We start from the raw sequence: 24,200 nt of genomic DNA, 5'->3' as shown, positions 1-24,200 counted from the left end.
GCAGCGGGGCATGCGGGGGCATACATGGGTGCAGATGCCCTCCTTACGTTCTTAATAGGAGTAAGTATAGATATAGAGAGAGGGGGAGCCCTGAGCTTCCAAATGTTAGAGGAAGCCTTGACTGACCACCCCCGATCTGGCTGGACCGCATCAGCGCGCCCACCTACCCCACACTAGGTTGTGAGGTGCGTCCTCCATCCATACACCAGGTCAACCTCCCCACATGCGTCAGTCAAACTCTCGGTCCAACAAACAACCTTCTGCGTGGGATGCAAACCATAAATTGCGGTTATGTTTTTGTGTAAATAGTCCACAAAAATATCGTAAATAGTTCACATAGATAGCATAAAAACCCCGCCCGACCACTGGACACGTGCACATGCGCAGGTGTATGCATGCAGATCTTATTTTTATGGTAGATCTGATAACTATTGCAGATTATGGGAGTTTTTATTGCATGTACGTAAATTTTGGATGACATTTCGTTTCCATCACACGCACACAAAAATTAGATGGCTCCATAAATATAGGATCGCTCTAATAGCCATGTAATTAGGGACAGTTTTATGGCAACAGAAAATTGTATTCATCATCGTAAAAATCATCACCAGAATGTATAAAATAGTGTAAGTAGCAGACATAAAACATAATCGTCGATGACATAAACATAAAAACTCGACCTGCGGGGGGTAAGACAGCCCCCGGGCATTGTATTAAGAAGAAGACCTTCTCACACAGGTCGAGAAAACCCCCGAACCCCTGCCCCACCCATACACAGCGGCATCGAAGCCCATGTGAGAACGACCACGACCGGAGCTGAGCCTTAGACCTGTGCTTTGGCGTGGGACAGACGAGGGGATTTTTTTAACCACAGCCTGAAATTCGCTCCCACGGGGAGTCGAACCCAGGACCTGAGAAGTGCTACTCAGACCACCTAACCAACTCAGCTAGAGGCCCTTTCGCGATGGCATAAACATGGATCAGATAGTTCGTCGCCGGAGAACGATCCCGAGGCCGCTAGATCAAAGGATGTCGCTGAACCCATCAGATCAGAGGAGTTGGTCGTTGAAGGATGCCAGAGCCACCCACGCCTCGCGTGGCCGCCATCGCTAGAGACGGTCGCGCCTCGCTCGATTGCAGAAGCGACCAACGTTTCCCGTCATCGCTGTTGCCGATGCCTATCGCGCCTCGCGCAATCGCTCGTCCGCTTCGGGAACGCCGTCGCCGCTTGCCCCCCCGCCTCGGGAGCTTCACCGTTGCTCGATCCTGGTGGAGCGCCGCCGCTGGTCGCTCGCCTCGGGGCGGCACCGCCGCTCACACGTCTGAAGGAACCACCATCGCCGCTAAAACCTAATCCCTTACGGGTTAGGGGTGTTTTTATAGCCGCCGAACTTGGTTTGGCTGAACTGGATGACATCGTTGGGCTAGGACTTTCTATAGTTATTAGAACTCCAGAGCTTGTACTATATATACATATATATAAATATATATTATATATTTATTTATAAACATACATATATATAGATATATATTGTGTATTGTATTTATTTAAAATATTGAGCTGCTTGAGTGTCCGACCACTTTCCTTAACATACTTAGAGCAAGAAAAGGTTAAATTTTTATTATGTGAACTTGTAATATTTATTAACTTGTTATATTATAAACTTGTATTAATATATTTATTGATCAAATTTTAGATTTAACCGTTATTGGTATATTTTTCATATCGAACTTTCGTTTTCGATTTTCCGAAATATCAATATTGTTTCCATTTCCAAAGTTACCGCTTTTTATTTTGTTTTCGAGTTAAAAATACGAAAACGGTAACAATTTTAGCGTCCGCCGTTTCCATCCCTAATCACATCCGCTCCTACCCTGGCGGCGGGTCCCGCTCCGCAGCCTCTGCGCCTGCTCGACTTGGTTTTGGCGCCAAACCCCGCCGAAAATTTTCAGTTTTCGCTCCAACTGGCTCGCGACTCCTCCGCCCTAGTACAAAAGCGTTTATTCTATTCCCTTCTCACCCTCTCGATTAAAGCAAAACAGAGGAATAGGGGAGGAAAAAATATTTCGATAGGTCTGCGGTCTGCCTGCGGCTGCGGCGCCCCTTGATTCATCCCCGGCTCGCCTTCGCCGGCGGTGTCGGAACAGCCAGCTCGCGCTCGCCGGAGGTGTCAGGGAACAGCTAGGCCGCGCTCGGTTTCCCTTTCTCTTCGCAGGATTGGAGCCGCTGGGTCCTGAACTGCGCGGCCTGTTTCAGGTAAACCATTCGATCCCTCATCCTTTCATGCTTCCGCAGTTCCGCTCATACTCCTGCTTCCTCCAAATTCGGCGTCTTTATCTCTACCCCTGTGCGATCTCGCGTCACTGCCCGTGCGAGCTCTCTCCAAGCGCGGTTCGTTTGCGACCGGATTGGATGCTGGCGCGTCTGCTGCTGCTCGATTCTTTTTTAGAGTCCCGACCTTTGAGATCTGCTGCCGTGCGATGCGGCTGGGCCCTGTGGAGATGCTGGGAGCGCGGATTTCATGTAGTTGTTGGGCCCTCCCTATCTCTTGTGGATTGGGGATCTGTTTTTTTTTTGCGCGGCTAAATCGTCTCCCGCCATTTTTCTCCCGCTCAATATTCTACTTGGTGTATATGGTAATAAGGTATAGCAACTGGGATCCTTTTCAGTTACTTAGGGTGTTCACGTCAAAATCAGGATTAAAGTAATCACGGATCGAACATTTAATTGCTGCTACTATTAGGTGCACATGTTTGGATCGGCTATGCCATCTAAAAAGGTGAAAAATAGCCAGCTAAAGCCTTAGTTCGGTTATTCCCTTCTCATGGACTGGAGGGCATGGGGGATTAACAGAGATTTTGACTTTTATGTATTTAAACCCACTCAATTCAATCCATATGGATTGAGATGAAAATGAACAGGCTCTAAGTATATCTGAATCCCTGACTATTAGGTGCATACATCCCTATCAGTGGTCGATTGAGTATTGACTTTTGTTAGCTGCCTGTGCCTAATTAATGGCCTAACAACTAGCCAGGGGCTTGGATAATTTTAACCCACCTGTTAGTTCGCCTGATTGACCACATAGTGTTCATTTTTTGCAGCTAATAATTATCCCTTTTGTATCCAAACATAATTTCTTTTTCAATAAAGGGGCTTATAGTTCGGTTAAATGATGGATACACATGTGAACATAAGTTCTGTTCTGTCTTTTCATTTTCACTATAGTTAATAGGGAGCATTTGTTCTGTCTGGGTGTTTTTCAGTATAGTTAAGTGTTAGGTGGATTGTGGAACTTGTATTTATCTAAAGTGACTGATAAGCTTTTGTGACACTGATCGATTTTACTGTTATTTTAATCTCTTATTCTCTCTTCCCCTGTGTTGAAGCTGAGATGAAATTGGAAAAGAATCTAAGTTTTACAATTCCTGCTACTTCTAATTTCAGCGTGAATAGCAATCACCATGGGGTCTGGATCACTAACAATGAAGCAGAAGAAACGAGTGAAACATGCAAAGAATAAGTACTTGAAACCTGGTGCCTTGGCTCAGATTCGTTATAGTAGGAGTACGAGCAGGGACATCGGGAAGAAAAGAATTCTGTTGAATGCGAAAGATGAGCTGGAGTTGCCTCCACAACCTGAGGTTCTCTTAGAAAGCAGTACAACAATTTTGTCCCCTGCAAGACTCAATTTTAAGCCATTTGGTAGCAATAAGGGGCAGATATTGCCAAAGACTCCAAAGACTCCTGATGCATCTGCGTTTGATGGTGATTCAAATCTTGAATCACTTCCACTTGATTTGCTGGTATGAAACTGAAACAACTACCTTTTTCTTAACTTCAATATGCATTATATCTGTGGTAAACCTGATTGCATTTGTTTTGTTGGAAAAGGTAAAGATCATGTGTTGCTTACACCACGACGAACTTAAGGTGGTTTTTCATGTTTCAAAAAGGATTCGAAAAGCAGTAAGTATCATCTTAACTGTTGCATTCTTTATTTGTAAAGTAGATAAAAGTCTCTTTTTTCCCCATTTCTTTGTTCTCATACAATTTCAGTCATTTAAAGAATGACATTTTGAAGTACCCTGTCTTATGTCAGCTAGGTGTGGAAACAAATAGTGTTGTCTTACTTTTTGCACATAGCTGATGTATGCTCATCTCATCCTCATAAAAACTGATTTATCTGACATTCCAAAATGCAAAAAATGTTGTTTTCTCTTCTGTTAAGAAATGACATAGTGCTACATGGCCTACTTCTTTCATTAGTGGTTTCTCATTTTGAGATTATGCACTATCAATTCATTACATTCTTGTCAATTCTATCTCTGTTTTTGCATGCTCAACTATCTATTTATTCAGTTAATTTACATCCTTAACATTAATGACGTTTATTTTTCATTCCTATCAGTCAGCATGTGCTTTAATCTCTTATTTATTTCCAAACTCACTTTTAACGGTAATATAAACTAGGTTGAACTTGCTAGACAGTACCATTTCAACTATACCACTCCAGATCGGAGCAGACAGGAGTTGCTCCTGAACAGAACCCCTCTTCCAACAGAGCATTGGCCCTTCTTAAGGTCAGCTGCATTTTATTTGCTTAACAAACATTGCTGGTTTAGTAACACTCTAATCTATTCCTATAACATCGCATGTTTATCAGAATTGATGGCAAGGACGTCCGCGTTTCCACCCCAAGGACACCAAGGGCTCCGAAACATGCCTCTCGCCTTTCACGCCTCAAGCTGGTTGACGTGAAGCCAATCACAGCTGTCCTTTTCCAGGAGTCTCCTACCCTTTTCCCTTCGAAGCGTCTCCGATGCTCGATGCCACCACCAAGGCTGGCAAGACCTGCGTGTAAAGCTGCACCTTCGCCTAGAGTTTTGCGGTACGAGGAGGAGCTTTGCGAGGCGGTGGCGCAGAATAAGCTTCTCTGAAGATGCAAGAAGTGCATGGCTTTCGTCTTTAGTGTATAGCTTATCTGTGTCAAGCCCCTAGTTTGAATTTTGCCTAAGCTGCCGTCTTAGATTATTGTCGTCAGGTTAGTTTTTAGACTAGTGCCAGACTGTCTTATACCTGTAATAAGTATGGAGCCTAGCTGCTTTATTCCATGAGTTTGTATATATCACATAATAAAATGGACCCCTTTTTAATGCATTTACGTATACCTATATCCTTTTTTCATGCAAAAGTGGCGCTTTTCTTATTTTCGTCATTAGGATTCTGCAGGCGTTGCTTTTTCTATGTTTCACCTTCTGTCAGTTGAAATCAGATTGCTGGGTCCTTGAAGAGCAGAGGATTTGTGAGGCCTGAATGAACTCAGTGTGTGTTTGCCAAAGAGTTTGTCAACTGTCACTGCCTGTCCTGATTCAGTTTTCATTTATGCAATACAAGCAAACAACTGTCACTACATGTACCCATTACAAACTGGGATATGATATTGGACCGGTGATTTCTGGAGTCGTAGTTCACCTACAAGATCAAATTCAGCAAAAGCCTCTGAAAGCATGGACCGCGCTGTCATAGCGCCGAAATCTCCAGCGCTGCGCTGTCATGGCATCCATCTCAGACGTCAGACCCCGTATCGGTTTATGATCTGTGCCATGAGGAGGTCGTAGCCCCTCTCCGTGAGGTGGTAGGTGTCCCAGAAGAGGAACTTGCTGGGGTCCCTGCAGGGTTCCGCCGTGTACCGGTTGCACGTCAGCGTCACCTCGAACACCCCCGTGCCGCAGCACCCCCGGTTCGTCACGTTGAATCCTACAACACGGAGACAGAAAGGTTAGTAGAAGCGGCGTGGTTTTCGGGCGAAAACGCTGCGTCTCTGCGCGCGAGCGTGAGGTCACCGTAGGCGTCAGGGCGCTGGATCATGTCGAGCAGCGGCGTGTAGAGGTCGATGTACTGGAGCACGGAGGCCGGGAGCGCGTCGCTGCCGTTGAGCCGCTTGATCTCCTTCTCCAGCGCCGCGTTGAACACGACGGCCGCCTGGTTGTACAGCGGCACGCACTCCCGATCCAGCCCGCCGGCGTTGGTCCGCTGCGACGGCACGCACCCGATGGGCGGTGCGCCGGCGATGTTGATGCGCCGCGCGCCCAGACCGTACAGCTTCTGCCAGCCACAAAGAAGACCGAGATGATCGGCGTGACATGCGCATGTGCATACCGTGCCAGTGCTGCGTGGCGCACCTTGATGAAGTCGGAGGCGCACTGCACGACGAACTCGATGTAGGACTCGAGGTCGTAGTCGCGGCGGAACGGCGTGGTGAAGTAGGTGTTGGCGAGGTCGTCGGTGCCCGTGACCACCATGTAAAGGCTCCTGGACACGATGTCGGCGGCCCGGTGGGCGCCGCCGGCGACGCGCTCCAGCTTCTCCTTGTACTCCTTGAACAGGTCCAGCTGGTTGTCCATGGTGAGCACGGACTGACGGCACGGCCGGCCAGGAAATCAGGAATGACACTATTGCAGAATGCAGAGAGCTGCTGCACTGCAGGTGCAGGCTCTCGGGGGCGTTGGAACGGAGCGAGGACGATCGGTTACCACGAGCTCGGCGGTGAGGGGGTCGAAGCCGCAGCCGCCGGACGCGAAGCTGACGCCGGTGAGGAGGTCGAAGTCGCTGAGCTCTGTGCCGAGGTACGCGGGCAGGTGCTCCTTGATGCCCAGGCGGCTGGCTGCAGCGACAACTCAATGACGGCGTACAGTTTCTTCTTTCAGTTCTGTCCTTATCTAATTGTAATCTAGAAAAAGAAAAATGACGAACGTACGACGTACCGACGATGTCGCCGGGCACCCTGCCGTTGCTGAACCTGCCGGTGGCGTTGTGGCCGGGGAAGTCCTGGCCGTAGGGCGGGAAGTTGCAGCGCACCGTGGTGGTGAGGGCGTTGTTGTTGCCCGGGTCCACGATGGAGTCCCCGAACACGAACAGCGCCGGGGTCCGCGCCTGCTTCGTCGTCGCCGGCGGCGCTGCAGCCGCCGAGGCAGCAGCGCAGAGAGTCCGACTCCGATGCAGAACCACTACCGTCGCCATCATGACGAGGAGAGTGCGCCTGCTCACCATCTTCGGTGCTGCGACTGCGATCTGCCTGATGCTGCTGCGCAGGAGGTGCTGCAAATATAATACTAGTATAGGAGATTGCATGGAAGGGAAAACCAAAGTTGGAGAGACTTTTGTGCGTCTCCTCTCCATTTCTTGCACAACATGATTTTGATCGTAACAATTCACAAGTTTTAGCGACCTGCACTCTTCCTTTTTACCCTGGAGAGAGTGAGGCTAAGCTTTCTGGTCTGGCCGTTATACTATAATATGGTTGGGGTGGCACATGCTGTGGCAAGTGACTGAGCCGCGCACAGTCTTGCTCACTCCAGCTTGGAATAAACAATGGCAAACCATATTTCTTCAGGTAGTGAAAAGGCGTCGGTGCTCGGTGGAAAGACAGAGTTGCGAGAGTGAGCAACGGAGGGACGCGAATCAAGCCGTGCGTCCGTGCCCGAGTGCCGGTGGGCCCGCTGCACCCACATCTTCGTGCCAACCCCATTAGGGATGGCAATGGGTACGGGTATGGGTAAATAACCGCGGATAATTATCCATTGGATACGGGTATGGTGGAATTCAATATCCGCGGGTACGGTTATGGATATAATAAGGTATCCGCGGATATTTTTTTCGCGGGTATGGATATCCAGTATCCATACCCGTTACCCAATGGATATCTAACATGTGGACCATCCAGATTTATATATTATCATAAATTCTTATTTTTCAATTTTTATCCATAACATGTTGTTTGGTGCTGAAATTATCATTTAATGCTATTGGAATGATAATTATTTTGAAATGTAATAAAATTGTTGTTTGGTGTTTAATGCTAAAATTGTAGTGGGCGGACGGGTAACGGGTATCCACTGGATAGCGGATACCCAGCGGGTACGGGTATGGATACAGATCCATACCCACGAACGTTTATGGGTACGGGTATGGGTTGAGTTTTGTCTCGCGGGTATGGATTCGCGAACTATATATCCGTGTACTAACCGCCCGATTGCCATCCCTAAACCCCATCCGCCAGCCGGCCTGTGGTTTGTAGCAGCAGTGTAAACCTTAGTAGTGTGTTTGGTTTGAGGAATAAAGTGGTCCATCTTCTTCTCACTCCTGACTTTTTTATTTGGTTTGTGGAATAGAATGGGTTGATCCATCACCACTCCATTCCTCATAAGCTAATAATTAGTATATACATGAGGAGTGGGTTGATTCCACCAAAATTGATGGAATGAACTTATGATGTATCATCTCATGAAGCATAGAGTGACTCCACAAACCAAACACACCATAGGACTCCGCCTCAGCCTGAGTAGAAATTCGGAACCAACTTGGAGAGTTTTCGAAAAAATCATATTTGTTTGGCTTTAATCCGTACCAGATTTCTACTGCTTTTACAATATTTTATCTATATGAAATTATAGGTAACAACTGGCTTTCTGAACAATTGGCTTGAAGCGAACAACATAGACATCGGCTCTCGTCAAATCACTCTAGAGGCAGATGCACAGTCCCTTGTTTTTCCTATCAAGACTTAACACCGTTAGAAACAACTAACAGAGTAGAGTCATACAACATTTTTCTTTAAGAAAAATAGGGACAAACATGTAAAAGTCTAAAAAATAAAGACAAATCTACAGTTTGGCACCGGCACAATTGTCCATTCTATTTTATTATGGCTCATTATCTAGAATCATTTTGATCACTGTTTTCAATCAGAACTATATCTACACTCTGATTATCTAGTTGCAGGACTGCAGGTCTTTTCACTCGAAGATAGATAGTGGTATCCTTCAAAGTCTTATCATTCTAGATTTAGAACCGTGTACTTTTTAGTTGCTTTATTGCGTTACTGTTAGTTTACGAGTATGGGATGCAGTTAACTCGCTGAGGGTTAATTTGGTGACAAGGGGATCATAGGAGGATTGTTGAGGATTGAGGGGGAAATTAACTTATTTTCCCATCAATCCTCCCGGGATCCCGAGTCACCAAATCAGCCATGACTGCAACTCACCATTTTGACTCAACTATTAATATCGGGATATCTCATTCAGGCACTTGTGTGGGATCCAAATGTCTCGTCACAAATCATCTGAGCCCTTAATTAAATTTAGTTTGTAAGTGAGTAGAAATAGAGTCTCATCCTAAATATATCCGATCCTTAAATCTTGTAGTGTAGAATTTGGAGCCCATTACCACCTCTAGTTGTAACTCTAACTGACCCCTGTGATTACATTGCTGCTATATTATGTTTTCTTGCATGCTGTCGATGGCACGAACTAGTCTCTACCTTGTTTGTGCACATGTTTTCTTGAGCTGCAGCTCTTGTTGTCACTAACTGAAACTGTGGAGTTCTCTACAAGCTGAGGACACAAATTCTTGTGCACCTATGGTTTCTAGTGTTTGTGGTGGGTTGCCTAGCATCTTAGGTTATGTTTAAATTTTTCTATCATCACGTACATCAATTCGTTAGTACTTGATTAAGAACATAGGTGCATAAAATAAATTCAGTTGATATGTCACTCATAGGTTCATCTGGGAGCTACATTTTGGAAGCATATGTTGTTTGTTTAAGCCATTGTGTTGAATCAATGATTTAGCCAATGTATTGTCGTTGGATGTTCTGATATTTTTTAAATGAAAATCGCAAATTGTTGAATGTTAGCACTGGACTGGTGCTACTAGGAGCAGCAGCAGTTGTGGTTGAAAACGATGAACCAATGGGGTTCTAGTTGCTTGTTTTTCGTGGGATGGATTCACTGCCATGGCAGGGTAGAGGCGTAGAGCAGACAGTAGCGGATGTGCGTTGCGGCACCTCGCAGTCTGCCGCTCCAACCTACAAATTGAGAGCGGCAAGATGTGGGCTGACACATTAAAATTGCAGTTGGAGCGGACGCGAGGCGGGCCGCCACTGCCGGCCCATTTGCATCCTTACTCTCGGCCTCTTTGTTGACGAGAGGAATGAGGCGGACGTCGACGTTGGTGTCGAGCCACGGCGGCCACAAAATTCAATATAAAACTTTAGGTACCGTTTGGTTCACGAAATGTAACGTAAATGATAATTGTAATGATTTACCCTCAAATACCGATGATAATAAATTTGAATAAGCCGGTATTCATTTCTAGTGTGGTATTAATTACTGTTAGACTTAAAAAACATAATTTAATGTTATCGGTTATCTATTACGTTATCAATATATAAATCAAACGTCACCTTAGATGAAACAACTCTGGAGTTTTTTTAGGTTTCAACGGAGAAAAGGAGGTGTGTTGTACTGTTGTCCCCAAAACTCTAGAGTTTGCAATTTCAGAGTTGTGCAGCTCCCAAAATTTATAGAATTTACAATTTCGGCCCTTGAACTTTGTTGTGGAGTCGTACCAAACACCGGTGTGTGTGTTTGGTTGAGGAGTAGAGGAGAATGAAGTGACTCCTGTAGTCTTCATATGATAATTTACCATAAATAGTTAAAATGCTTCCGCTCCAAAAAACAACCGGATGCAAGCGCTCTTTCGGATGCGAGCTCTCTCCTCCCTCTATACTCACATGACTCTCCAACCAAACAAAGAACAGAGTGACTACACTCTATTCTACTCTTTAACCAAACAAAAAATAGAGTGAGGTTTGGATATGAATATGAGAATGAATAAGCTGCTGGAGATAGTCTACGACTGCTCCTCCACTCATGTGGCGGCCTACATGAGTGGATTTACACGAGTGCAATGGTTGTAGCAGACTAGGTGCTGGATATGATGGGTGGGAGAAGGAAATGATCAAAGTGACAAGTGCACACCAAACGCCTTATTATGACCAAACCCAACTGATTTGATTGGAAAAGGGGGAACTGATAAAAGATCTGCAATGCCTTTTGGTTGCACAGAAGGAAAATCTTGAACCTATGCAACTGCACAGATCAAAATATGTCGTTTGCTTGGGCATTTTATTTGTTTGCCTTTATACTGACCCTCTAGCTATTCAGCCCACCAGCACCCTCTTCGTGAGCATTTCCTCATGTACCTGGCGGTTTCATCTATCATTTTCGCCAACTCTTTGTGTGGTGTGGTGATGTGACCGCGCGCAGGTAGCTGATTGGATTCCTCCTCTAGATCCAAAAGATGGAAATTTACTGGACGACCAAGAAGTGGAATCAGAGCAAGAGTCCAGCACTGGGGATTCTTCTGGTTGAATCCTAACCTATGCAACGGTCAATTGAAGCAATACTTTGTAGTTGTAAATCTTCGCTACCTCATTGATGTGTACTCACCATATTTGCCCTAGACAATGCGGTGCTTTTACACCCTTTCCGATGAAAAAGGCTAATATGGTTTGTCTTGAATGGCAACCATGAGGATAATGAAATTGGCAGACATCGTTTCCGCTCCATTTTCTTTTACTGCAATGACAACTATTCATACACCAAACCTGATATACAAATTAATATTTCAACTCAGGATTCAAAGTTGTCATGCTCTCGTGTTCTTTTATTTAGAGAGAAAAAAACAACAACCAGTTGGCTTTGGCTTGCTTTTTTAAGGGTGGCAATTATTGGAACCTGCCAAAATATGTTTTTTAATTTGTTATCCATGATTTGGGAGGGTTTCCCGAAACCAGCCAATGGTATTATATTGGTTAAAGTGAAAATAAAGTGGACAAGGAAAGGCGCCTTGTTGTCAGGCAAAGAGAGGAGCTAAAGCTATCTACTATATATATATAGCAGAGTTGCTGGTACGAGAAAACGCAAAAGAAACACTATATATATTGTCAGGTAAAGAGAGGAGCTAACGCTGGTACATAGGAGTATCTTAAAATACTCTATTGGTCCCAAAATTAGTATTCCCCCCGTTTCAAAATTTCTTTCTTTCTGGTCTTCTTTGGGTCCACGTTATAAATAAATATAGACATACATACAAACTACATTCACACATTATTTAATGAATTTATGATTAGTATAAAACGGATTATATTTTGGTACGGAGGAGTATTATATATATTAAACTTAACATTAGTTGGTTTCTTTTGATGATATACTATTTTAGGACTAGGGGACCATTTTATTAATTAGGAGAGTATCCTACCTGCATAATTGTACTGCATGCAACACAAACCATGCAATAGAGATGGGAATCCGATCCATGGGGACAATATGGATCCATGACGATGCTGACGCGCCACGGGCAGGTCAAGCTCTACGAGGGCTAGAATGCTGTCCGTCCGGTTTGGTCAGGGTATACCTAACCTAATCACGCAATGCAGTGTGGCGCTCTCACTCATTCCTGTTACTGTTTGGTTCGGTCACTGAAGTTGCGTAGCCATGGGAAAGGCCCGTCCTGCTAGCTTGTGTGCTGATGAAGCAACGATACGACAGCCTACAGACTGCTCACAGAAGAGTCATCCACAGGGAGCCTAGCTAGAGATCCGATAGGTCGTCAGGTCAGCCGACACACCCGCTTGACTACTTGAGAACTCAGCTGCCGTATATATATAGTTCCATGTACCGTACATACTCACGTGTCTTTCAGTATTTGTACTACCTCCTGAAAACTGACACTTCGTGTGGGATATCACAGATACGACAGCCCGGCCTTCCGCATCGCAGACGCTTTAATTTACGTCCAAGGAAGAAGAAAGATTATTTTTACGTGACATAATAATAGGGCAGTAGGTTGAAGAGCATTAGGTTGCACCCTCTGATGCTCTCCTTTTCCACTCGCCCAAATGATTCCCCCAGATGCTAATGCTATACGCTGCCACCATCTTTATAAGCCACCATGGTCCTCCACGTCCACTCTCGATCTCACTCCATCCCCAGTCCCACTGGCCACTCGTCTCGCTGCGACCGAAACAGCGGCCTCACTAAACTAACCCAGCCATGCTGGCCGTGACGGTGAGCCAGGTTGTGGCGCTGCTCTCCAAGGCGGCGGGGGCCGAGGCCGAGCGTTGGCGGCGACGTTGCGGCGGCGGCGGCCACGACCGCTCGGCGGCGTCGCCGGCGGTGGGGTACTGCTGCGTGTGCATTTCGGCGTGCCGCGACGACGGGGACGACGTCCGGAGGCTGCCCTGCGGACACGCCTTCCACCGCGACTGCGTCGACCGCTGGCTCGCGCGCTGCCGCCGCACGTGCCCGCTCTGCCGCCTGCACGTCGCCGCCGGACCTGCCGTGGGTTTCGTCGACCAGCAGCAGCTTCAGCTCAGCGACGACCTCGTCATCTGGTTCTCTTCGCTCTTCGTCGCCGGCTTGTAGTTGTAGGTAGCTACAGGGCTCGCCCCGCCCGCGCACGCACCCGCCGTAGGGATAAGCTAGCAATGTGCCTCTGCCAACTGCCTGCGTACGCGCATAAAAGTATTAAAGCTTTTCCTGTGGTTATTAAAAAAAAATGTTCGGAGGACAAAAGTCTCTTCGGTCCTGCTACATCATTTCTATATCGACTCCTCCAAATCTACCGCTTGGTTTAAATTATGTAAACCAACACGTTGTATAGTGGAAGAGTTGTTTTCAAAATCTATCGTAACTGCTTCCACAATGTATATAAAGATGGTTGGTTTATATACCTGATAAGAGCATCTCCAACGGAACCTTTATTTTTAACTCTCTATTTGACTCTTTATTTGTCTCTCCATAAATATTAAACTCTATATATAACATCTCATTCTAACAGACTCTTTAACATACAAGTTAGTTTGGCTAGCGAGAGTTACTAGCCAAATTTGGCTAGTGAGAGAGTTAATTTAGAGAACCAGATAACTTAGCAAGTTAGATGACTAGTCTGTTAGAGAGCTATTATGCTATTAAGTAGCTAAAATTTAGCTTGACAAGCTATATAGCTAGTCTTTTGAAGATGATCTAAGTACCCGCTTTTTTTACATAGGCCGTAGGATAAAATGGTGTTCATGCAGTGCAGGCGAGTACAGAGCAACGTTTTGATCGGCTGGGCTTTAGGAGTTATTTTAAAATTTGAAAATAAGGATGCCCTTAGTCCGAGAATAAAGCTAGATGATGGATATGTCGAATCATTATTTTTGGTTGTCATGTCCAAAAACTTAGAGTAATTACTTGGGATTAGTGAGGCTACGCATACATGGCCACAAAAGTTAACATGATGTCAATCCGGCTCAAATCTTCATGGAATTGCATGTTGACTCTTAGTACTTGACCAAAAGTGTAGCCATCACAATGTTTCGTGCAGTGGAGGAGCCAGGACCTCTCTAAGTATAGAACCGAATATAACACTAAAAATGATGTATGGACCTTTAAACACAAAAAACTATCTCTTTCGACAGCCGTTACAGCTAACCATACTGGCCGGTATATGAACCTTTAGAGGCTATTCGCCCCAAAAGTAGGGCCTAGACCTACTGGCCATAGGCCTGTCTCCACCACCGGTTTCGTGTAGGGGTCGTGAAGATGCAACACCTCAAAATTCTATTTTGTGATTCTCCAAAGATTTTGAATTAGAGTATCTTTTAGTAAGATAATTTGCTACATTTGAAGCTACAGATACGAAAATGAATGTTTTTAAGATTAAATAAATGACCGTCATATAATTTAAACCGACCTTTATTGAATAATATAGATATTCTCCAAAAGAATTGGGTTAAAAAATATACATTAATAAATATTATGCAATAGAAAATTAACTCTTGAATAAATATGAACATAATTAGATGGATAATACATTCAAAGAAATAATTTTTACTTTATGTATGTGCACTGCATACTTAAAATATTTAGATAAAATAATTAAAACTAAACATGTATTTAGGCATTTGCATGCTAGAGTTTTTTTATGCACATTTGGATTTGAACCCCAATTCTAATTTGAAATATTTAATAGAAAACAAAATAAAGAAAGAAAAAGGAAAAGAATAAAACTCGCGATGGGCTGGCCCAGTCTCGTGCACCACCGGTCTAGCTACCTTTCTCTACCTCGGCCCAACAAAAACTGGCGCCGATAGGTGGGCCCAGTTAGCCGGTGGCCTCACATAGGCCCTGTTTGGTACAACTTATTTTCAGTTTATTCACAAATTTAAGCAGAAGTTGTGTCAAACAGACAGCTTCTCCAACAGCTTATCAGTTCAGCTGCTTCTCAGAATAAACTAAAAGTAGCCAACAAGCAGAAGCTGCTTTTCACCAGCTTATCAAATAAACTGCTTTTTCAACAAGCAGTAGCTGTGCCAAACAGGGCCATATGCCCACGACTCGCCTTGTGCCGACGTGTGGGGTCCCCAGGTCAGCCGCACGGCTACTTGCGACCCAAATCACCCGCTCTCTCTGGCGTGCGCTGCTGGCCGGTGGGCCACCTAGTTCAGTGTCTCGTGTCTATGCGCCAATACGCATCTCGCGCCGATGCTGCTCTGTGGGACTTCCTTGTGGGCCCGCCATGTCAGGCCTATCTTCTCCATAGCCGCACGCGCCCTGGTCGGACTCCTTGCGGGCCGCGATTCTGCTCTCCCCGGTCGGGATTTCCGAGCCGTTGCAACAGCCGAGCCATCTAGCTAAGGGTAATCCCCGCCTCCAGAGTATAAAACCCAAGCCCTGTGACCCTTGTACATCATCGGAGGAAGCACAAACCACCCCCACCGTGAAGCAGGGAGATGAAAGCTGCCATTGCCGATTCCTGCCTATACCGGCGTTTTGCTTCCACGGTGTTGCGGTGATTTTTTTTTTTTTTTTTGACGAGAGGAGGACCCCATTTCTATTATTGTCATAACAGAAATACAAAGTGGTTCAGATAGTTTCCACACTACCAACGCAAAATAACAGGAAGAACCCGCAAACAGAAGCGCTGACGAGCCAATCCGCTTCGGATGACTCAGAACAGCCGGGTCCCCTACCAGGCAACATGCCAACCGACGAGTTTAGAGTTTTACATCACACAAGTACCAGACCATACGACATAACAGACGGCAGCAAAATAGAGCGAGTTCCTGACAAAGCTAACACCAGGCGAGCAGTCACGTCATGACTCAACGCCCGTGTGGCTGCAGCATCCCTTCCATCTCATCGCCCGACCCGAGGATCCGATTTCCTCTAGCACTTGCAGCACGCACCAGCATCTTGGCGCCCTCTTGCAGAAGGTCCTGGAGCTCTTTCTTGCTAAGCCCTGCCCAAGAAGACACAAGAGCACCCGCATGGCATATGATCTCATTAGGAGAATTTACAAGCACATGATCAAAACACATTTTATTTCTGGCTTTCCAGATAGCCCAACAAATTGCTGAAATCAGAATAACATGAACAGCATTGTCACAGTTGAGGTGTTTTCGAAGCCACCTATAGCAAGACTCCACGTTGTTTGGAATATGATGAGTATCCAGACATTTCGCCACAGTTCCCCAGATCACTCTAGCAATAGGGCAAGTGAAAAAGAGATGCTCAATGTTTTCAGCATGAGGGCAGAAACAGCATGAAGGGTCCCCAGACCACTTCCTCCTAATCAAATTATCCTTAGTCAACAACCTGTTATTCTCTAGGAACCACATAAAAATTTTAATTTTCGGAGGGACCTTGCTTTTCCAAATGTGCTTTTTGCCAAGATCAGAGATGTTGTTTGATAAACTGTTATACATTGATTTAACGGTAAAGGTTTTCTTCCCTCCCCATTTCCACTGAACAGTGTCAGGAGAATCTTGAAACTCGAAGTTCTCACAATCACCGCAAATTGATATCCATCGAATCTCATTTTCATTATTTAGCCATCTTCTGAAGGACAATTGCCAATTTTTTATTCTTGCATCTTTAACTAGAATAAACTTGTCATCACAAATCTCATATAATTCAGGATCAATTGTACATAAAGGCCTCTCATTTACCCAGCTGTCTAGCCAGAATCTGGACTTATCTCCACACTTAGTTGTGATTTGTCTGCCTTTCAGGTAGAAAGCTCTGATTTTCATCAAGTCTTTCCATACAGGGGAGTCAGAGTTTCTCACTTTTATATTGTATAAGTCTTTTCCATGAAAGTATTTCTTGACAATTATCTTTTGCCAAAGACTCGATTCATTTTCAATCTTCCACCACCATTTACAAAGAAGGCTTATGTTTAAAGCTTCAAGATTTTTAATGCCCAAACCTCCATTTTTCTTTGTGTGACAAACTTTGTTCCAATTTACCAAGTGATACTTTTTTTTTTCTCCACCACCTTGCCAAAGAAATCTTCTTCTTTTGGCATCTAGCTTTTTAATAGTAGTTTTTGGAAGAAGATACATGGACATATGATAAATAGGTGAATTAGTCAAGCAAGCATCAATAAGGGTAATTCTCCCAGCCATGGATAGGCAATTTCCTTTCCATGTTTCAAGTCTCTTATCAAATTTTTCTTCAAGCCCAATCCAGTCTGCAATGCGAAGTCTATTGGGGCTCACAGGGACACCTAAGTATTTCATAGGCAAAGTACCAATCTGGCATTTGAAAAGATCAGCAAAATTTGTTGTTGTTTCCTCATCACCATTTATTACAAAAATCTCACTCTTGAGAAAGTTTATTTTCAAACCAGACATCAGCTCATACATATATAGGAGCAATTTCAGATTTCTAGCTTTTTCAAAGTCATCTCCAATACAAATGATAGTGTCATCAGCATATTGTAAAATTATGAGACCATTAGGGATAATGTGACTGCATAAACCAGTAATAGCATTATTCTCTTGTGCCTTAATAAGGATTCTAGCCAAACTGTCAGCAACAAAGTTAAAGAGAATAGGTGATAGAGAGTCACCCTGTCTCACTCCCTTATGACTTTTAATATAATTACCAACTTTGTCATTGATCTTAACTCTGACAGTGCCATCATTGACAACTTTCTCCATCCAATTCATCCATTTTTCACAGAAACCTCTTTTCTCTAAACAGTGAAACATAAAGTTCCAATTGACTTTATCATAAGCTTTCTCAAAATCTAGCTTTAAAAAGATCCCTGTTTCATTTTTCCTCTTAGTTTCATGCATAACCTCATGGAGTGTCACAATTCCACTCATGATGCTCCGACCTTTTAAAAAAGCAGTCTGATGTTCATTTATAAGTTTCTGGGCAAAAGGTTCCATTCTATTAGTGAGCACCTTAGTGATAAGTTTGTATAGGCAGTTCAGGAGGCATATAGGTCTGAATTGTTGAATCTTTGCAGCATCTCTGATTTTTGGAATGAGAGTTATAATTCCATAATTTAGACGGCTCACATTCAGTTTTCCTTCATGAAGGTCCTGAAACATCTGCATAACATCTTCTTTTATAGTATCCCAACAGCTTTGATAGAATTCAGTTGGAATGCCGTCGGGACCAGCAGCTTTGTTTTTTTCCATTTGAAATAAGGCTTGAGTAATCTCTTTCATTGTAAAAAACTCACACAGTGTGCGATTCTCACTGTCAGAAATATGCTCAGCATTGTTCCAAATGGAGTCATCCACCTGGAAGAGGTTTCCAGGTGCTGGGCCAAAGAGATCAGCATAATAATTAGTAGCATGTTCAAGCATATGTTCTCCTTCAATCCTTGTACCATTGTCTTCAAAGAAGAGGATATCATTTTTCTTTTTTCTTCCACTTGCAATTCTATGAAAAAACTCATTATTTCCATCTCCTTTTAACAACCATTTTTCATGTGATCTTTGTTTCCAATAAGTTTCTTCTTCTATAATCATATCTAAATTTTCTCCCAAAAGAGACATTTTCAATTCCAGTTGGTAAGTATTTAATCCATATTGTTCTTCAAGCTTTTCCAAGTTACCAAGATCAACTTGAATCTGGGCTTTTCTCTTCTTTTTCTGCCCCTTCATGTTCCAATCCCAACCTTTCAGATATTGTTTACATAGTTTTAGTTTTTGCTGAATTTTATCAAGAGCACTCTTGGCTTTGCAAGGTTTACTCCAAATATTGTCAACAATCTTTTTAAAATCAGGATGACTCAGCCAACCCTTTTCAAACTTAAAGGAGTGTTGAGTATGGACTAGTTCAGGACCAGTCACTAACATAAGAGGATTGTGGTCCGAGAGTTCTCTGGGAAACTTCTTGATCTTAGCTAGAGGAAAGATAATCTCCCAGGCCTTGCTGATAAGAATTCTATCCAGTTTCACAAGTGTTGGATCACTCTGGTTATTGGACCAGGTGAATCCACCTCCAAACATATGTACCTCATGTAGTTCATGGTATTGAATAAGGTCATTGAAAGCATCAGTATGTTTATGAACAGGTCCCATTTTATTCTTTTCGTGAGAATACCGAATAATGTTAAAATCTCCACTGACAACAAATGGTTCATTGTTTTTTGTGCAGAAATGAGATAACTCTTGAAGAAAACTCAACTTATCTCTTTCATGAGCAGGACCATAAACAACGATTATATTCCATTTGAACATATGGATTTTATCCCAGAGATCTAATTGCAGCATATGTTTTCCTTGAAGGAAGGCCCCAACGTCAAACTGGATGGTTCTAACACCAATTAGAATTCCACCGGATTTCCCAGTAGATGGGGACCACTTCCAAAAAAAATCACCATTAGGGTCAAACTTTTTAAGAACATTCTCGTTAATCTCTTCGGTCATAGTCTCCATCAGACCAACAAAGGCAAGTTTATGTTGTGTTATTAAACTTCTTAAGTACGTAGATAAACCTTTTTTCCCAAGGCCTCTACAGTTCCAAAACAATCCGTTCATTGGATGTCTATTCATTTTACACCCTTGTTGGTTTTTTTTTTCATTTGTGGCAGGGATTTTCCCAGCACCTTTGGTTTTCTTTCTATTTGGTTCAGGATTTTCCTGACCTTTTCCAATAGGAGATATTTTAATGCCAAGTCTTTTCTCTCTTTTTTTCTTTCTAGATTGGACAATAGTGAAGTCGTCTGATTCAGACCCTTCCTCATTACATAAGAAATCAGAGTTGCTGCCATGATCATCTTGCATATAGGGTGCAACCTCTTTACCCTTGTCTTTTTCTAGCTCTATTTTTTTTTGAGCTAGACATTCATTTGCTATTTCCATTTCCTTGACTAAATCAATACTCTCTAAATTGTCATCTCTTATTTTGATACCAGCCTTAAATGCTAAGTCAGCAATATCATTAAGAGAAGAAAAATCAACTTTTTGCCGGGTTGCATAAAATTTACCTTCCAAATTCCTTTTAGCAGCTATTCTTCTGTTCTTCTCCTCGATTCTGATTCCTGCGTCCTTCTTAAGTCTTTCACTAACCCTTCTATCTTCTTTTTTAGTACACATCTTTTCTTCAGCATGCTTTTTGTTTTTAGGATTCATCATATCCTTCTCAGCTTCTTCTTTCTGATCAACCTCTTCTTGTGATCCAAGCATGATCCCACTATCCTGAGTGCTTACCAGAATTTCATTCTTTTCTTCTTCATCTTTAAATTCATCCACTATTTCTTCAATGACCACGTTGCCCTTTTTTGTGGTTTCTTTTTTATCATAAGTTGCCCTCTCATTTGCATCTTCATCCTTTTCACCAGTATCCCATTTTTTATGTGTATCATACATTCCAATGTTCATACCTGCAGCAAACAATTCCTCCCCTAAAAGGTCACTTGTATCCTCTTCTTCACTGTCTGTAATTTGAACTCTTCCTTCTTTAGTCAAATTCTCTTCAGTTGAAATATCTTGGATGATATCTTTTCCTTTATTCAGATTCCACATGTTTTTCTCAGCTGGTGGAGCAGGGGGAGCCTTCATATATCTATGCTGCATGGGCTGGTCATTTTTTCCTTTTTGCTGATTATTGTTATACCCTTCTTGAGTCTTGCCTTTGTTTTTCCCTTCACTCCAGGGGTTTCCTTCAAACTTTGTTCTCTTAGCATTATTCTGATCTTGATCATCAATTTTGATGCCACTACCACGATTGTCATGGGGGTCCTCTTCCTGAATTTCCCTTTCAAAGTGAAAATCATATATAAAGAGACCCAAGGAACTCTCAACTGTGCATGGAACAATACTGACATCTCTGCAGGCAATCCTTACCCTTACATATTCATTTCTCACACGGGTTTTTTCATCAATTTCAACTACCTTTCCCACTAATCCACCCACTTTAGCAATGGTTTTGATAGATCTCTGCTCAATTGGGATACCTCTGATTCTAAACCAACCTCTTTGTAAACAGCTTTTGGCACTGACAGCTGGAGACCAAGGATCGATGGTTATTTGCGCTTTTGCCGTTCGCATCCCCAGTGGCCTAAAGTATCCCAGGTCTTTAATCATTTTAGGGTCTGGAAACCTCATTAAAAACTTGTTTTCACCAATGGATCTGGCAGTCCACCTCCAAATGTTTTTTCCAACTAGATTTACAAACTCCTGCTCAATCTGTTTTTCCCCAACTGTCCCTTGAACCACAGAGATCACCGCAGTACTAGACCGCTCCCTTATCATTCTAGTATCAATGCTTTCCTCAATATAAAAAAAACTTTGATCTTCAACTTGAGCCGCACACAACTCAGGACCCAGATTCCAGGGTAAACATTTTTTACAATAAAAAACAGTATGATCATCACCACCACATGTTTCACATGAAAAACGATGGCGACAATCTCTCGTCAAGTGATTTTTTAGATGACAGAAATCACATGGAGGCCTATCAACAGCGGGTTTCCGAGGTACCTCTTTTTTGATATTCTCTTCTTTAAAATCCTCATCCTCAGCAACATGCCTCCAATCTATTCCGCTTTTTCCTTCGGGGCTTTTTCTCTGCTGTTCCCAAGGGTTCTGCTGATGGGGTTCTTCTCCCTTCATCTTCTCTTCATCTGTCGGGTCAGCTTCCTGTCTGTGAGCGCTTGATGAGCCTTCTTCCACCCTTCTCCACACATTCTCCCGCGCCGATCTGCGACCAGTACCTCGAGAGGCAACACCTCCCCGCCTCCCGGCTCCTCTAGGTTGCATCTTCACCACCGTGGTGGGCGCGCGGGGGTTTTTTACCACACTTGCAAAGGATCTTCGCGGTTTCCCCCAGAAATGGCCGACGAAGCGGCTGAGATGTGAGAGAGTGGGAGACTTAGGGTTTGTCTCACTCGTATGAAGGGGCTGGGCACCTTTTGCCAACTCGGGTGGGTGATGCGAATTAAAGTGACCTGGTTCAGGTTTTTTTGCTTCACCCCCCCTGTATTTCCCAGAAATCACCTCAACTCTATTTTTACTTTTTTTTCTAGGTGGTGTTAACCACGCAGGAACGTATACTCCAGGTTCCTTCTCTCTGATATCTCTGCACTTAATATCCCTGGTAGGTACCCAATCAGACCATTTCAGTTCAATCGGTAGGTGTTTGATTTTGAAATTCTTCCAGACCTCCTTACCCTGATTCAGGGTTTTTCTTCCTTTCTGATTTTCAATTTCGCACCAAATTGGTTCTCTGGGATCGGTTATTTGTGGATCCATGAACAAATGAACACGAGGAAAATATTGGTGAGGATCAAACCCACCGAGCACAAGACAAAACTAAAAATAAAGCGAGAACAAACAAATCGGATGGGGAATCAGAGCTCCCGGGTCACGACACAATCAACAGACTCCGAATGAAGAGAGACGGGAGCGAATCAAACACAAGAGAATAATCACACATCGACAAGGATCCCAGAGTGCTGGTACCTTTTACGATGCCGCAATGGTGACGACGAAGCTATCTTCCGCGTACCTATCCTCGAGAAGCTTCGAAGGGAACTCGGATGGCCTCCACCTCCATAGTCCGCTGTCCGCTCTTAGTAGTGCTGCGGCTGCTCACGCAGTCGCGGATGCACGACGAACCCATCCGTGGCCTCGTTCGGCGAGACCAGAGGCCGATGAACCGGTGATTTCTCGCCGTTAGTTCAACACCACCACAGGCTCGCCCTCTACCATGGTCAGGGCTCCCTGCGCCACATTGCCGGTAAGGAGTGCTCCTTTTATTTTGCCCTACTTTTCTCTCTATGTAGCACTTAACGATGGGCGAATGGGAGTGCTAGAACTCGATTTGGCAGAACACCGGCGATGCGCCGTCGTCTCATGTAGGCGGTGCCGCCGTCTGGCCCAAGCCGAAGGGAGAAGAACGTGTCTGGACATTCATCCATCAATGGTCGGCCAGGATTAGAATGGGGATATCGATTAGATGATTGGCATCTGGATCGCTGATCTCGGATTGGAGGGCTCAGACTAGATCATGAATTTCGACCATAGATCCTGGATCTGGCAGTCCAAATCACGTACCGGTTTGCATTAGGGTTAGATCTAATCTTGTCCGTTGATATTAAATCCTACGGCTGGGATCAGCCAATACCCCCTTGAGCCGATTCAAATTTATAAAAAGGACCCCGTGGAACGCAATAACTAACCCGCCGTCCACCGATAGTATAAAATTACTACTAATAGGTCTTGTTTTTCTCGGTTTAGACCCTGAGTTCTTAGGTATTCAAGACCGCCATCCCTAGTGCTTAATATATTAACATAATTAATTTTGAGATTGAATTTTCAGTATAAAAATAAATCTAGGAACCTTAGAAAATTTATAAGTTTCACGTTTTAGCTCCGATTTGACCCAAATTTTGTTAGCTTCGCAGTATTATTGCCTATGCTATAGTAGCATTATTTTACCAAGTAACATATTTTCAAAATAGGTATTTGGTGAACCAATGTTAGTAGGTTAACCTTTCAAAGAAAAATTAATATATCTATAATTATAAGTTAACTAAAATATGATTTCTAATTAAGTTATAAGTTAGATTAGGGTTGAACTAGTTACTTCTTTAGAGTATCCTTCCCACGTGGTTTATAATAGTTTTATTCCTTAATCACACAAGTCTTAGGAAAACCATATCTTTTCAACCTAACTCCGATTTTAGTGGTTCTCGAACCAACGATCTCGTAGCGATGCGTAGAATATTATTACACAGTTGTTTCCTCATGTTTGATGTACTGTTATGTTTATGTACTCCTTGTCTATTTGTATGTATTGTTACGAGTAGTAGTGAGGTCACGAGAAACCCGAAGACCAATTTGGTGAAGAACCTGGGATCTCAAGTCACACGCAAGTTGTGCCTTTGATCACTCTTCTTTACCCAATAATGTTCCTGTTAATCACTGTGACATGCTCAGGTTAATTTGATGGGATCTAATAGGTTTTCCTAATATTGTTTATCCCATACCTTGTTTACCACTAAACTTTTGGGTAGTATATGCCATTGCTCTACCTAGTTTTGGGATTAGTGTTACATT

The 24,200-nt window shown here is 43.6% G+C and overlaps 4 protein-coding genes across 5 annotated transcripts; 2 read left to right on the top strand and 2 right to left on the bottom strand.

Moving 5' to 3' along the window:
* The first annotated feature begins 2,017 nt into the window (after nt 1–2,017).
* Nucleotides 2,018–5,189, top strand: LOC100194199 (uncharacterized). Its single transcript, NM_001139244.2, has 5 exons — nt 2,018–2,257; nt 3,449–3,807; nt 3,896–3,970; nt 4,475–4,584; nt 4,668–5,189. The coding sequence occupies exons 2-5, from the start codon at nt 3,466–3,468 to the stop codon at nt 4,939–4,941; spliced, it is 801 nt and encodes a 266-aa protein (NP_001132716.1). The 5' UTR covers nt 2,018–2,257; nt 3,449–3,465; the 3' UTR covers nt 4,942–5,189.
* A 156-nt stretch (nt 5,190–5,345) lies between these two features.
* LOC100284482 (uncharacterized) lies at nt 5,346–7,083 on the bottom strand. Its single transcript, NM_001157377.1, is given in 5 exon segments — nt 5,346–5,761; nt 5,848–6,109; nt 6,187–6,420; nt 6,538–6,668; nt 6,769–7,083. Coding segments are annotated over 5 exon segments (1,098 nt in total). The 5' UTR covers nt 7,055–7,083; the 3' UTR covers nt 5,346–5,576.
* Nucleotides 7,084–12,821: 5,738 nt separating this feature from the next.
* Nucleotides 12,822–13,577, top strand: LOC100285635 (protein binding protein). Its single transcript, NM_001158526.1, has one exon. It carries the CDS (start codon nt 12,901–12,903, stop codon nt 13,270–13,272), a length of 372 nt encoding a protein of 123 aa, NP_001151998.1. The 5' UTR covers nt 12,822–12,900; the 3' UTR covers nt 13,273–13,577.
* A 2,109-nt stretch (nt 13,578–15,686) lies between these two features.
* Nucleotides 15,687–22,745, bottom strand: LOC103643534 (uncharacterized). Of its 2 annotated transcripts, none has more exons than XR_002266433.3 (2): nt 22,602–22,745; nt 15,687–16,132 (listed from the first exon to the last, which is right to left on the bottom strand). XR_002266433.3 is itself a non-coding variant. In XM_023301343.2 (2 exons), exons 1-2 carry the CDS (start codon nt 22,389–22,391, stop codon nt 15,996–15,998), a joined length of 2,403 nt encoding a protein of 800 aa, XP_023157111.2. In that variant the 5' UTR covers nt 22,392–22,744; the 3' UTR covers nt 15,687–15,995. The 2 variants fall into 2 exon arrangements, 1 of the variants encoding a protein (XP_023157111.2); XM_023301343.2 differs by having other exon boundaries at nt 20,126–22,744.
* Nucleotides 22,746–24,200: the final 1,455 nt, after the last annotated feature.

Source organism: Zea mays, chromosome 1 (assembly GCF_902167145.1).
Source record: "Zea mays cultivar B73 chromosome 1, Zm-B73-REFERENCE-NAM-5.0, whole genome shotgun sequence".
Taxonomy (NCBI): Eukaryota; Viridiplantae; Streptophyta; class Magnoliopsida; order Poales; family Poaceae; genus Zea; species Zea mays.
This window is presented reverse-complemented; position numbering and strand designations above follow the sequence as displayed.

Excerpts from the sequence above, each read along its gene's own strand:
- LOC100194199 (NM_001139244.2), top strand. The coding sequence starts at position 3,466 with ATGGGGTCTGGATCACTAACAATGAAGCAGAAGAAACGAGTGAAACAT. Across the intron at positions 3,808-3,895 it reads CACTTCCACTTGATTTGCTG|GTAAAGATCATGTGTTGCTT; the intron begins GTATGAAACTGA and ends TTGTTGGAAAAG. Across the intron at positions 4,585-4,667 it reads GAGCATTGGCCCTTCTTAAG|AATTGATGGCAAGGACGTCC; the intron begins GTCAGCTGCATT and ends CATGTTTATCAG.
- LOC100285635 (NM_001158526.1), top strand. The coding sequence starts at position 12,901 with ATGCTGGCCGTGACGGTGAGCCAGGTTGTGGCGCTGCTCTCCAAGGCG.
- LOC103643534 (XM_023301343.2), bottom strand. The coding sequence starts at position 22,391 with ATGGATCCACAAATAACCGATCCCAGAGAACCAATTTGGTGCGAAATT. Across the intron at positions 16,133-20,125 it reads TGCTAAAAGGAATTTGGAAG|GGCTTAGCAAGAAAGAGCTC; the intron begins GTAAATTTTATG and ends CTTCTTGGGCAG.